This window comes from Anser brachyrhynchus (assembly GCF_964034855.1).
Source record: "Anser brachyrhynchus genome assembly, chromosome: 8".
Taxonomy (NCBI): Eukaryota; Metazoa; Chordata; class Aves; order Anseriformes; family Anatidae; genus Anser; species Anser brachyrhynchus.
This window is the reverse complement of record NC_137702.1, coordinates 5,413,877-5,426,058: the sequence shown is the minus strand read 5'-3', so window position 1 is coordinate 5,426,058 and position 12,182 is coordinate 5,413,877. Positions and strand designations below refer to the sequence as shown.

The 12,182-nt window shown below is 37.1% G+C and overlaps 1 protein-coding gene across 2 annotated transcripts in view; it reads right to left on the bottom strand.

The window, feature by feature from the left end:
• The window catches only part of USP24 (ubiquitin specific peptidase 24), a 61,300-nt gene that overhangs the window by 27,325 nt on the left and 21,793 nt on the right, over window positions 1–12,182 (bottom strand). The window contains exons 12-31 of one of the 2 annotated variants that reach the window (XM_080602695.1): window positions 11,961–12,064; window positions 11,307–11,414; window positions 10,698–10,793; window positions 10,430–10,591; window positions 9,149–9,193; window positions 8,494–8,601; window positions 7,704–7,853; window positions 7,032–7,163; window positions 6,403–6,514; window positions 6,089–6,165; window positions 5,082–5,222; window positions 4,876–4,929; window positions 4,566–4,681; window positions 3,881–3,947; window positions 3,606–3,716; window positions 3,111–3,209; window positions 2,862–3,032; window positions 2,120–2,205; window positions 1,878–1,971; window positions 1,458–1,613 (exon numbers count right to left, since the gene is read on the bottom strand). In XM_080602695.1, the coding sequence (XP_080458821.1) occupies window positions 1,458–1,613; window positions 1,878–1,971; window positions 2,120–2,205; window positions 2,862–3,032; window positions 3,111–3,209; window positions 3,606–3,716; window positions 3,881–3,947; window positions 4,566–4,681; window positions 4,876–4,929; window positions 5,082–5,222; window positions 6,089–6,165; window positions 6,403–6,514; window positions 7,032–7,163; window positions 7,704–7,853; window positions 8,494–8,601; window positions 9,149–9,193; window positions 10,430–10,591; window positions 10,698–10,793; window positions 11,307–11,414; window positions 11,961–12,064 (2,189 nt within the window). The remainder of the gene's footprint in view (window positions 1–1,457; window positions 1,614–1,877; window positions 1,972–2,119; window positions 2,206–2,861; window positions 3,033–3,110; window positions 3,210–3,605; window positions 3,717–3,880; window positions 3,948–4,565; window positions 4,682–4,875; window positions 4,930–5,081; window positions 5,223–6,088; window positions 6,166–6,402; window positions 6,515–7,031; window positions 7,164–7,703; window positions 7,854–8,493; window positions 8,602–9,148; window positions 9,194–10,429; window positions 10,592–10,697; window positions 10,794–11,306; window positions 11,415–11,960; window positions 12,065–12,182) is intronic. The other variant, XM_080602694.1, reaches the window with a different exon arrangement.

The following is a 12,182-nucleotide window of genomic DNA, read 5'->3' as shown; positions in this document are numbered from 1 at the left end:
ATGTTCCAGACTGGTTTCCTAGTGTTTGAACAGGTTACCAACTGGGGGAATAGAACACCATGCCATCTTTTTCTGACAATACGCATCTTCCAACTGGCTTGACTGGATTTGGAGAGCAAGTCCACTCATAAAATCTATGCATCTAATCCAATTTACTACTACTTATTCCTTGCCAGAAAAACAAACAATTTATTGCTTGCTTTCATTATTTTCTCTGGCATAGAAGTAGATAGCCATCTTGTCACACTGTAAGATAACCTGCCAGTTCAACAAAATATCCTTGCTGTGATATGGTAAGCCATTTGCTTTCAGTTGTAGAACTTGTCAACACATTTTAGAGACAAATATATTTCATTCCAGCTTGACAGAAAAAGGAGGAACCCTACCACTGCAATGGGATGTCAGAGCGTAGGATGATCAAGAGTGAATGTTAAGACTGCAGAAGTCCAAAGGAAGGCAACTATAACAAAATTCCTACAGCAATCTTGGCACACGCTGAGAAGGACAGAACAGTTACTTTGTCCACTGTTTTTGAAGCTGCTAGCAATGGTCCTGCAACTTCATATTGTTCAGACTGCATTTGTAACGCGTCCTTATTAACAGTGGGATCTGTGAGCAGAAGTAGACACTGCCCAGTTTCCTAGAGTGTGCAGATTAATGTAACGTAAGAACACCACCAACTGAACCCTCTCATTCTCTTTAAAATCCATGCACTGAGCACTTGGAAAGAACCTTTTTACAGTGTCCAACCCAGTCTTTCAGACTTCTGGATAAAGAACTTACGGAGGAGAATACTTAGGGTTAAAAAAATTGTATGCATTCCACTCACTTTGCATGCACAGTTAAAACAGGCCAGAAGCTCCTGGGTAAAAGCCCTGCGCATTTGGATAGTGAAAATTCTTCACAGCTGAATGCTTCAAGAAATATTCCTCCTTAGCCTCTACAGACAGAATATGGTAGACTTATGTAGAAGGAAAATTAGCATTCTTTTTGCCAGCTCCCTCTGAATCTCTAGTATTATTCTCCCTTAAAATAATCAACCTTTCAAAAGGATTTGAGTAGAAACAATTAAACAGCTACTCCCTTTCATTTTTAAAAGGACCAACATTTTTATATGACAAAAAAATTCATTAAGTATCTGGAGATTCAGGCAGGAATTGTACCTAAACGGTAAGGATTTCAACATTTCTCTGCTTCTCTCCACATAAATTAAAATACTCCTTCCACCTTACAATGACAAGAGAGGCGTGGCTTCACAGTAAAGTCTCTAAAATGGAACTTTTTACCCCTTCTGTTACGGGGAATTTATTGTATACAGAAAAACAGGCTACGACTCGACATGTACATTTTCCATAACGTCATGGTGAACTTGAGGCTTCCTGCCCAAGAAAGTTTGATCTACTTAAACGTTAGCACTCAGAAACACAAGTATGAAAGAAGAAAATTTGTTTTCTTACCTCTAAATTGTAGAGTACTCTAAAGGTGGACATGCCTGGAGCAAAAGATCTGAAAAGACTTTCTAGTATTGAACTAGCACTGGGCTGATGTTGGTGTTTTGAAGACAAGGAGGGGGATTTTGAAGACTGAGAACTTGATTCTGAGAGCAGTGTTTTCTAGGAGGAATAAGTCACAGAAAAAAAAATATTTTTAGACTACTGCAGTTTGTTATAATTGGCAACGTTATATTATCTCATATAATCCCTATAATAACCTTTTCATCTCCAAATGCTCAGAAACATGTCATTAATCCTTAAGATAAGCATTGTTTTGCAGTAGCTTCAAACCCAAAGATTGTCATTTTACAGATAACTTAAGAAATCTGCTAGTAAAACCCTTTTTGTTAAGCTCACCAGCATTTGGTATTGTTTAATCCATACCTTCCTTCCCAGGGAATCAAGCTGATCAAGTGCCTCTTGAATAGCTGGGTCAGTAGGAATTAAAAGCAGAAGTTTTCTCACTCGCAGCGTTATTCTGAAAAGTTATCAGAAATTACTTAGGCAAAAGAGGGCTCAGCCACACCGTGGCCAGGTGAATACTTATACACTATAAAATAAGCAGCTATTTGAGCTTTGCAACATGAGCATTTCTTCAATATTTGATAACCACTTTGCTTGCTTACCTTGGCTCCTCTAGGTTGGCAAGCTGGTAAAGCATATCAAACACATTACACACGAGAGCCATGACTACTCCAGGGAGGGATTTCTCCTGAGAATTAAGCAAAAATACAACGGTGTTATTTTTGTCCTGCCCACTCTGTTTAAGTAATTTAATAGAGCTCTTCATTGAAGCAACTGACCCAGACGTCAACCTGGCTCTGTGAAATCCCACCTACCTTCCAGATTGAGACTATCTGTATTTTGCTATTACCCCATTTCCCTTTTAATAAGCAAATTTTGACATCAACTATTATTTAATGTCCACATACAAAGCAGACTAGGAGTGGTCTGAATAGGCTAGTTGATACTTTCTAGTTTATTTTCATACTGCAGCTTTATTAATGGTGAAAGTCTGGAAATATCTGCTCCAGTCAAGTATCTAACCTCAAAATTAAGTCAAGAGTCGCTTGTTCCAGGATTTAACAAAAGACTCTGCAGAGATTAGTGTAGCCTGCTAAGTGATGAAATAGTTTTTAAAGTCAAATCCAAATGTGTAAGACAATTGTGTATTTAAAAGCTTTGTTTCAATTGCTGTTGGAAAGGAAACCTAGGCTTCTAAGGACTGGATACTGAAGCTGATGTAAAAAGCTTCTGTTCCAACTTCCTGTATCTGTTCCACCACCCAAACTGTGTACTGCCCTACTACCCCCTTGCTACCTCATCCCCTTCAAATCCAAGGGCAGTTTTCAGGCTACTACACTGTACCTGTTCCATTGCATAGGATGAACTAAATACACCACTGCTGTTGCTGGAAGTGGTTGAGGAATCTGCTGAGCTCCCTGATGGCGTCCCGCTTCCTGATGTTTTTACTGTAAGGACTTGTTCATCAGAGAAGCCCAACTGGTGGAGTAGTTTCTGATCTTTATTTACCGTTAGCTGCAAAAAAATATCTATCATTTAGTTCTGAAAGAGAGATTCAATTTTTATACATAATGAGAATTCTAGTTAACGTACCAGGCTGTCATTGGCAAATATCTGTATATTATCCACAGGAGAATTCAACATCTTTGCTATCTTCCACCTGACGCTCCCTACAGTTTCATTGCTATGAGCCTGTAAAATTAAATGGCATTTGTTTAGTATGCCTGCTCAAGAACTCAATCCTGAGAGCAAAAAAGAAACCTTTCAAGAAAGTTCTCCTGCTTCCCTGCATAGGATGGTAAAGGTATTAAGGTATAAAAGAGACTACTGGGGTAGGACAGTACTAGAAATACTCTATCATTAACAGCAAGGAAACAACTTTTCCTCCTTACAATGATGATCAAAACCATTTATGCTACAGACACTTCCATTACTGTAAGCTTATGCACACATTTAGCATTTTTAGATAGATTTCGCAAGCTGACCGAGTCCTTAAAAACAGCTGCCTGTATTAAGACCAAGTATCAAAAAGAACCAAGTAGCTACAAGATCAACATGGCATGAAACACACAACCTGTACACACATACCTCTATGGTGAAGGTATCTTTGGTAGATTCATATGTAACATTAAGAGTTAAAATATGTCCATGAAAAGAGGCACCATGAGGTAGAATAGTTCGGGGAACAGAGTAAAGGTCCTGCCGGAAGAGAAGGACAATGGTGAATACCACCCTTGAGAACAAAGACATTTTTATGATGACATGTAACAAATTTACTACAGTTACATAGGTTTAAATTACTTTCACTGTTTTTAATAATATTGAAAGTTGCATTCTTGCCTAGGAAGAAATTTTTATCTTACCTCTATTGTTATCACATAACGCTCTGCCAATAGCAGCAGTCTCTCAATTATTACAAGTTTAGTTGACCTAGGGATAAACATCCAAAATAAGTTACTTGTCTCGGAGATTAATTTTCAATGCCCATGTATAGCAATCATGAATTAACTGTTTTCAAATGCAACTCCTTAACATTGGGAATAATTCAGTTGTAACAAACTAGGAAAATAGGTCAAGAATCTTGCATTACGCTGCTTGAGACATACTGAACTTCAGAAGCAGCTTCATGTTTCCAGAGGTCACCTCTGTGCTCATATATTTAAGCTATAGACATTTAAGCAAGCATAAATTAAGGGGAAGGATGAAAAAACCTCCTTTTCTCTCCCAAATAAAAAACAACACGTTGCCCCAGAAACAAGACCAGTAGGACGGCAATTTTGAGAACTTCAGCACTCAGGCTTTCAGTCTTTTTATTTATATGTTATTTTTTAAATACTATTTTTTTAAAACAGGTTTTGTTAAAATCTTTTTGGAACTCCAATTACATTGTGACAGAATACACAACTACCAGTAATGAGAAATGAATGCTGAACAAAATATTACTGGCCAACAATAACTCAGCAATTTTGATTATCACTCAAAATCAGTCAGGAAGTTGCTGGGAGCAAACATATATGGCCATATTTGCCTTTTTGAATACAAGCTTACCTGTAAGGAGATTGAACTGATGTTGCTACTGTAGGCATAGCAGTTGCCGTAAGCATTTTTGTAGCTCTTGTAACAGCATGTGTTAATGTTGGACCACCGAGTGCTGAACTGGCAGCCTAGAATACAAAGCGGAATATAAGTGGTTGTTTAAACGGACCATTAGTATGTGCCAGAGAGCTACAAGGACAAGAAATACCTGTGGAATTATTTTTTTCTTTAAATAGAATTACCATAGTCAATTATTCTAATCCTAACATAAAAAAAATGAAAGAGGAGATAGGTACAAGAACAATTAAAATTTGTCTTTTACCTCCAATCGTGTGTAGCAATCAGCAATGAATTTCTTGTGCAGTGATACTGAATCCTGCAGATACAACGGGCAAATGATTTAGAACTTAATACAAAAACATAGGAATTACTTATAAACTGAAAGAACCCAACAAACTATACATTTTAACATGCAGAGTGTCAAATTGCTCTGAATGTCAAAGCATTTTCATATACAAATATGCTTACCTTTTTCAATCTAGGAGTTAGGTTAATATAGCTGTAATTTATTATCAGTTGAATAGCTTCATTTGCAATTTCTTCATCAGGTGATTCCATTGCAATCTTCCAAATGAAATCCATTCCTATTAATTCCAGTTTTTCTACACTCTATGCAAAAAAGAACAACAGTAAAACATGACTGGATTTCTTAAGTAAAAATGAGTTCAAACAGGGGAATTAAACAATTTTTCATCTGCTGGGAAAGTACCTTTCGATTAAATCTTAACAATTTTCTTTCCCAACATGTTGCCAAGTTTTGCCACATTGCAAAGTGACATCAATAGCTGCAACCTTACATATTTATACTAGAAACAAAACACTTGTTTACAGGTGAAGTTCCAAAGAGCACTTCCAGTCAAGCCATGTGAAGAATTTTACAGTACAAAACCACTGAGAAATGTAATTGGGAATGGAATTTGTTTCATAGAGGTCAATGTGGTAACTAACCACATAATAAACCATCATAAAACCTACTACAATACTTGGCAAAAAAAATCTGCAGTTGAAGTAAATTAACTCTGTGATAGAGATCTAGAATGCCTACGGAAAACTACTTAACATAAAACCATTAATTTAACAAAGCCAGTCAAGGATCACAAAGTTAAAAAAGAGCTGTAGGCTAGAACTTGACTATGATAAGACTAAGTCCCTTGTAAAGAATAAAAAAAAAAACCCACATTTTCCTGCCAAGGAGAAGCAAGAGAAATTCACACTAGAATTCATGATTGTTACTAGACCTGTGCAGAATTTTAGAAGCTACATACCAGCTTCTTGTTATCAATGGCCGAATTTCTCCTATAGTTATTTCAATGTTTTAGCTTCAGAATTTAACAACATTAATGCTAGAAGGACAATCTGCATACTAATACAAACACGACCATATCAAACAGCTGATACAGAAGCCTTGTCCAACCTCCTCCCTGCCTCAAGATGCCACAAGTAGTACACAAGAATGAACTTGACAGAACACTCACCAACTGAGTCCCTTGCCTCTTTAGTCGATGGTCACACAGGTTCACATTTTCAAAGAAAGTCTTAAATAAACTAAAACCTGAAAGTGAAAAGTGATGCAAGCTTTTTATTCAGGTCAGGTCAAGTTTCTATCCTTTTTTAAAAGGGATATCAAATGCAAGAGATGACTTTTTTTTCTGTAACTATTAAAACTCAGAGTGATAGAAAAAGACCCCTTTATTTACAGAGCTGCTTGATATTTAATTTGAAGACTTAGAAAGCAAAGTGCTGGTATTTATTTAAAAAACAGTTCTGTTGACCAACATAATTTTCATACCATTCATAGTAATTTCATACGACTCCAGTTTAAGAATTTTCTCTTTGAAGAGCTGTTGCTGTACATCACTCTCTAGATCATGTTGTCCTTTGGTAAACCACTCAAAGCACATCTGTGAATGAAAAGCAGATATATTTTTACCCCATTGTCATTGCAAGTATTTTAGATTGTCATTGCTGTATAAAACTCCGTCAGATATTATAGTAACTTATCACACAAAAGTTTGATCTGCAGCAAGAAGTTCAAAATCTCACAGTAACTTTATTATACCAGCTGTACTGCAGCATTGGGGTACTTAATCTTGACAGTCATCTCGCACCCAAATATCACTGAACATCTCTTTTACGACTCTGCAAGCTTTCAGGCAGTAATTTTCTAGCTAGCATCCATAAACCTGCAACTAATCTCCTCACCAGCATTTCTCTTCCAGTCAAGTTTAATGTTCAAAGAGCATCCTAGTCATAAGCAAACATAACAGTAGTTTCACTAGCTTACACAGCAAGCATATAATGCCTTATTACTTCACATTTACTACTTAAGTTCCATATATCTCCACAAATAAAGGTTCATGAATAGCACATGTAAGATTCACTCTGCAACCACAGACAACAACTCTGAGTATTTCTTACCTCTCGATCTAACTCGCAAACATCCTGGCCAGTTACAAGGCATTCCCAGATCTCCCTGGCACGATTCCAGCCCAAATAAAGAGTGGCTTCTTGCAGAAAAAATGCCAAAAATTTTAGATGTGCTTCCAAATACTGGAAAAGGAAACAAACGCAGTTTTAAGATTTTTCTTCCCATAACAAGAACTCTGAACATTCTTTTTAGTTTTGACAAACTTAGTGATAAGAGTACACTTAGTAAAGCCCAAGGACTAGAAACTCTCTGAAATGAGCTTTGTTTCTATTTCATACAGTTGTTAAAATTACTGCCTTTTAATTTTCTTTCTAAAAAGGCTTCAAACTGAAGCTTGCACAGAAGCTGAAAGCTGCAAAAGCTTGGAGACAGGAGCTCCTGGATAAGGAGATCATGTTCTCAACGCATTACAGACTCTGCAAAGAAACTTGTAGAGTGTGATGTTCCATCACCTTTGCTACATAATATAAAAAGGCTGTAATAATTCCCAACAGATGAGTGTCAGAATTATGAATAAGAACTAATGCAATTATTCTCCAGACAGAACATATTCCAGTGAATTCCCAAAATGAAACATCAACTAATTTTATGAGACTTGGTCAGTGATACACTACATCATGTTTTCAAGCCCCTAAGGTAGTAAGAAATGCAGGGTTCAATACCTCCCGGTATGTGTATCGGCCATCCACCAACGTTCCTCCAACAAGCCCTCCAGGACCTGCCACAGACGCAGCCAAACGGTGGCATGATATTAAGCTTCCTGTCACCAACTTCACTATTTCAAAGTTTTTCTTTAGATCTTGAATAATGCTCTTGGTAAAAAAACAAACATCAATAAAAGAGGTTTTTAAAGAAAATATATAAGCAGACACATGCATTCAGCAGTCTGGTCTTTTACAGAGAAGTGTTTTTTATGGAAAGGATAACGATCCCCTCTCACCAAAGTCGGCTGTACCCATTCCAAATATCCAAAGCCCTCTGGCAATACCATTTTCAGCATGTGCTGAAATGTGTGTGCTGCAGATTGCAAACAAAGTCCCACACCTCCACTTAGCCACAGAATAGCACACATGAGTTGCTGGTATTTCAGTCTGTTCTCCAACTGTCAATGTCAATACAATTACGAATTAGCTGCTCTAAACATTAGCCATGGTAACTTCTTAACAGAGACATACTCATTAATTATTTTACAAAAAGCTGAGAATAAAATAAACCAGTCCTGACACAGCCAACAGATTTTATTTATACGCATACGCACACACACACAAATGGACAGCACACAACACAACCTCCCTACTTGTACATTTACTTTATGCTGTACTTTATACAGTATTACTTTATACTGTAAGCTGTACTTATCAGTGTTTTTTTTTTCTCTTTTCTAAACTCTAGAGAAGCAGAGCCATACAGACATAACAAGGGTGTCAAAATAATCTCAGCACATATTCTTACCTTGTCTTGTTTTTGGTAAGTTTGCTTAATAAATGAACGCGTGATTTCATGAAGCTGACGTAATGCTGGCACCACCCACACAAACTGAGGATTGTTGTGCTGGGATGACTAGTAGTAAGAAAGGTAAAAAAGAATTACGCATGTGTACATGCTCAGCAATGTATTAACTCTCCTCTTAGACTCCTAAAGAGTAATGATTTCCATTAATATCCCTGTTTCAAAACAACAGTTACTAGCTCAGAAGGGTTCAGTGACTTGTTCCTGGTTCCCTTCCAAACACCGAAGATGCCCCTTTGCCCTCTTCAAGACGTCCTTTGAAACATTTTGCTATGATTATTAAGCCCAAAGTACCACCTCCTTGCTAGAGAACATGCAAATTTAGTACACAAAAACTCAGTTGCACCAGAGGGATAATAACCACCACCTTCCTCAATTACAGGAGATAAAGCGGGCCAGTTAGGGCTTTAAAGGGCAAATACAGTCAAATGAGGTTACTTATTGTTAAGGTGAGAATAACAGAAGAAAAAAATCTGAAGTACTACTGAGGGTTAAGAGATGAGAAGAAATTTCTGATTTGGTGCTGCAAGGAGCCCTCTGATAGGAAGCAAAGGCTATTTAAGCTGCATTTTGAAAGAGATCCTACAAAGGATCCTACCTCATTGTTAGAACTGCTCATCACTTTTCTGGGAGGCTTCATGTTCTGTAAAGTTTGATCACACAAACCAGTACTGAAGTTTTTTGTTCAGATAAGTGATGTCTGGTTTAAATATCGACAACAACCAATACCACCTGCTCACTTAGAGACACTAATGTACCCTGCCTGTAACAGCGCTCTACTGAAGACTCCCTCATGTAGCTGAGAATGCTGTCTTAATATTACATTCCCTCCCAATTTGTCTCCATTTCCCCTAACACAGGGAAATAAGCAAATGATGTACTGTATTTTTAAAAGCGTATTGTATGTTTGCCCCATTTTTTTTCCAGCCTATAGTTACAGCTTTCCGTTAGCGTTCCCCACTGCAGCACCTTTGTTAAGGCCCTTGGCAGAATGCAATTAAAAAGAATGGAAGAACAGGAAAGCATAAGATCAGAGAAGACTGCAATTTTGCAGACATTAAGAACCCAAACTTCGAAGTCTGTATTCACAAACACAGGCAAAAAAGAAAAAAAAGTGATCAATATCAAGAAACAACATACTATGCTTCCTAAAGAACTAACATCCTCTACAGATGCTGCTTGACAGACAAAACCTAATTTACCATGAAAGAAGTACATGAAAAAAGTAAAAACCTTTTGTTTTATGGGCATATTTCCAATTAAAAAAGAAATAAAAAAACAAATAACAGAAGATAGAATTCTTGCAAATCTCAGAAAATATGAACAGTGCAGGACAGAGAAGGTACAGTCTATTAAGCCATGCATGTGTCTGCTGCTGCCAGACCCATCTTAGCACAGGCATGCCCAAGAATGGCTTCTTCCATGTTAGATGAAAAGCTATTTTTAAAATTGAAATACAAAATTCCTATGATTTAAATATTGATTTATTTAAATATTGATTTGTATTTTGAGACTTAGGGGACATGCCAGAAACGCATGCTTATCTCAAAGGAAACTAATTCAAGCTTTCACATGAACGGGACAGTTAAAATACTGACATACCTTTATAGTGGTTCCATTTGCAAATTCTAACCTTGGGCCCATCCTGGTAGTTTCCCATAAACTGATCATTCCTTGTGCTGAAAATTTGTTTAAAACAAAGGCAAGAGACTTACTACAAGTCTCAAGGTCAAACTGGCTCACACAAAGCCTACCCCTCTCATGGACTCCCCAAGGTAAGAACTTACAGATGGGACACAATTTGCACATCCTGAAAGAAGAGGGCAACATCAAGGCTAAATAATGTTTCATTTTGGAAGAGAGAAAATAATAAACCAACCCTTTTAATATCCTCTATGCATTTAATGATGTAACTTCTTTTGATCGCCTCTTTCACTGCATAGGCATCACTGAGGATTGTCAGGTGTTCCTCCAAGGCCTGCTGTATAAGACTACATGGTAATGTTGGAAGATGAGCCAGCTCCCAAAGGACCTCCAGAACCTACAGGAACAAATCCAGAATCGATCAGGACCTGAAAAGTGCAAAGACTACAAACCCTATGTTTAATAAAGGAAAAAAAAAAAAAGAAAAAGTCACATCCACGTGCCTTTCCAGTGGTTGTCTCCACCCGCGCTTCTCGACCAATGCGCCCTATCAGGCTCAAGAGCTTCTGTCGCACTCTATCACTCTCCGTTTCCCAGCTCTGCATAGCAAAGAGATAATGTTTACTATTACAGCAGCAAAAACTGTCAGTCTGTTAAGTCTCAAGTGGATGCAAAATATAGTTTACAATTGTTTTGTGTTTTGATTGTCCTGCAGTAAAACAAGTATGTTTCTACCACGTGTATTTCCTCATTTTTGTTACTGGCAATTACAGTACTATTTTGCCCAATTGTTTTTTCAAATACACGCTGTAAGAGATCAGATATAATAAAACCTCGTTTTTTAAGTGTTTTTGCACTGAATATATAACATAATTAAAATCTAAGTCAATTAGTAATATAGTAGCAACCATGTTTTTGGGTTAAAAAAATCAGTATTGTAAGTGTTGTTCTACAGCCAACTTTTTTTTTAAATATACACACACAAATATATTTTACTTTACATTTATATCTAAGATATAAATGTATGCAAGGCACTTGCCTTTTGGTAGGCTGGATGTAGAAGCATTTTTAAGTACTTCCACTAAGGAACGCAAATTTATGTTAGAACTTACCTTTTGAATTAGAACAAATAAATGATTAAGCTGGTCAGAGCTAAACTTCACAGCAGCTGCAGCAATAATGGTATGTATGTTTTCAATCACAGTGGAGGATTGTCCTGACTGGAAAGAAGAAGGAAAACACAAGAAGGTAGGTTTTAATCCCAAGTGAGGTAGTGAAAAGTCTTCAATGTAAGTGTTATTCTACTATTTCTATTAATGAGAAAGGATAACAGCTTTGGACATGTTAGAAACACAAGCCAGGAATAACTGACTCTGCTCCTTGTTCCATTGGCACAGAGGTCATTCATTAGAAGCAACTCAAAAGCAGGAAAGAACAATGGTCCAACCTGGTCCACCATGGCCCCGCAGCAGGAGCAAAAAAATAGCTTCCTTGCAAAAAGGGAGGAAGGTCAAGCCTGTAAGACTTAGAGCAGACTCAAGGCTTGAAAACATTAAGTCTTGTTTCACCGATTCTTTAAGATACAGATTTATACTGATGTTCCGGCACATTGACAACCTCTTATGTCTCTCATGGAAGGAGCCAAGCAAATATGATAAAGCAGACAAATGAACAGCTAACATTCCACCAGCTAAAGAACTTGGTAACAAAAAGTACTTATTTTTCCAAGGCAGCCTAAAAGCATCGGCCTAACCTTGATTGCTTACCTGTATTCTCCAAATTTTAGTAAGCTCATCTAAAGATAATTTACTGCCCAGCAGTTCAATAATTCCCTTTATACGGTCACAGTATTGCGCTTGGTCTATATTACCTATGAAATAAAGAATGGCAATTGAATTAATTTATTTAAATCATTAGACACATTAAATGCATACGAATAAACACATTACATTAAAGGGGACAAGAATAAAGTTATCTTTATTCTAAAA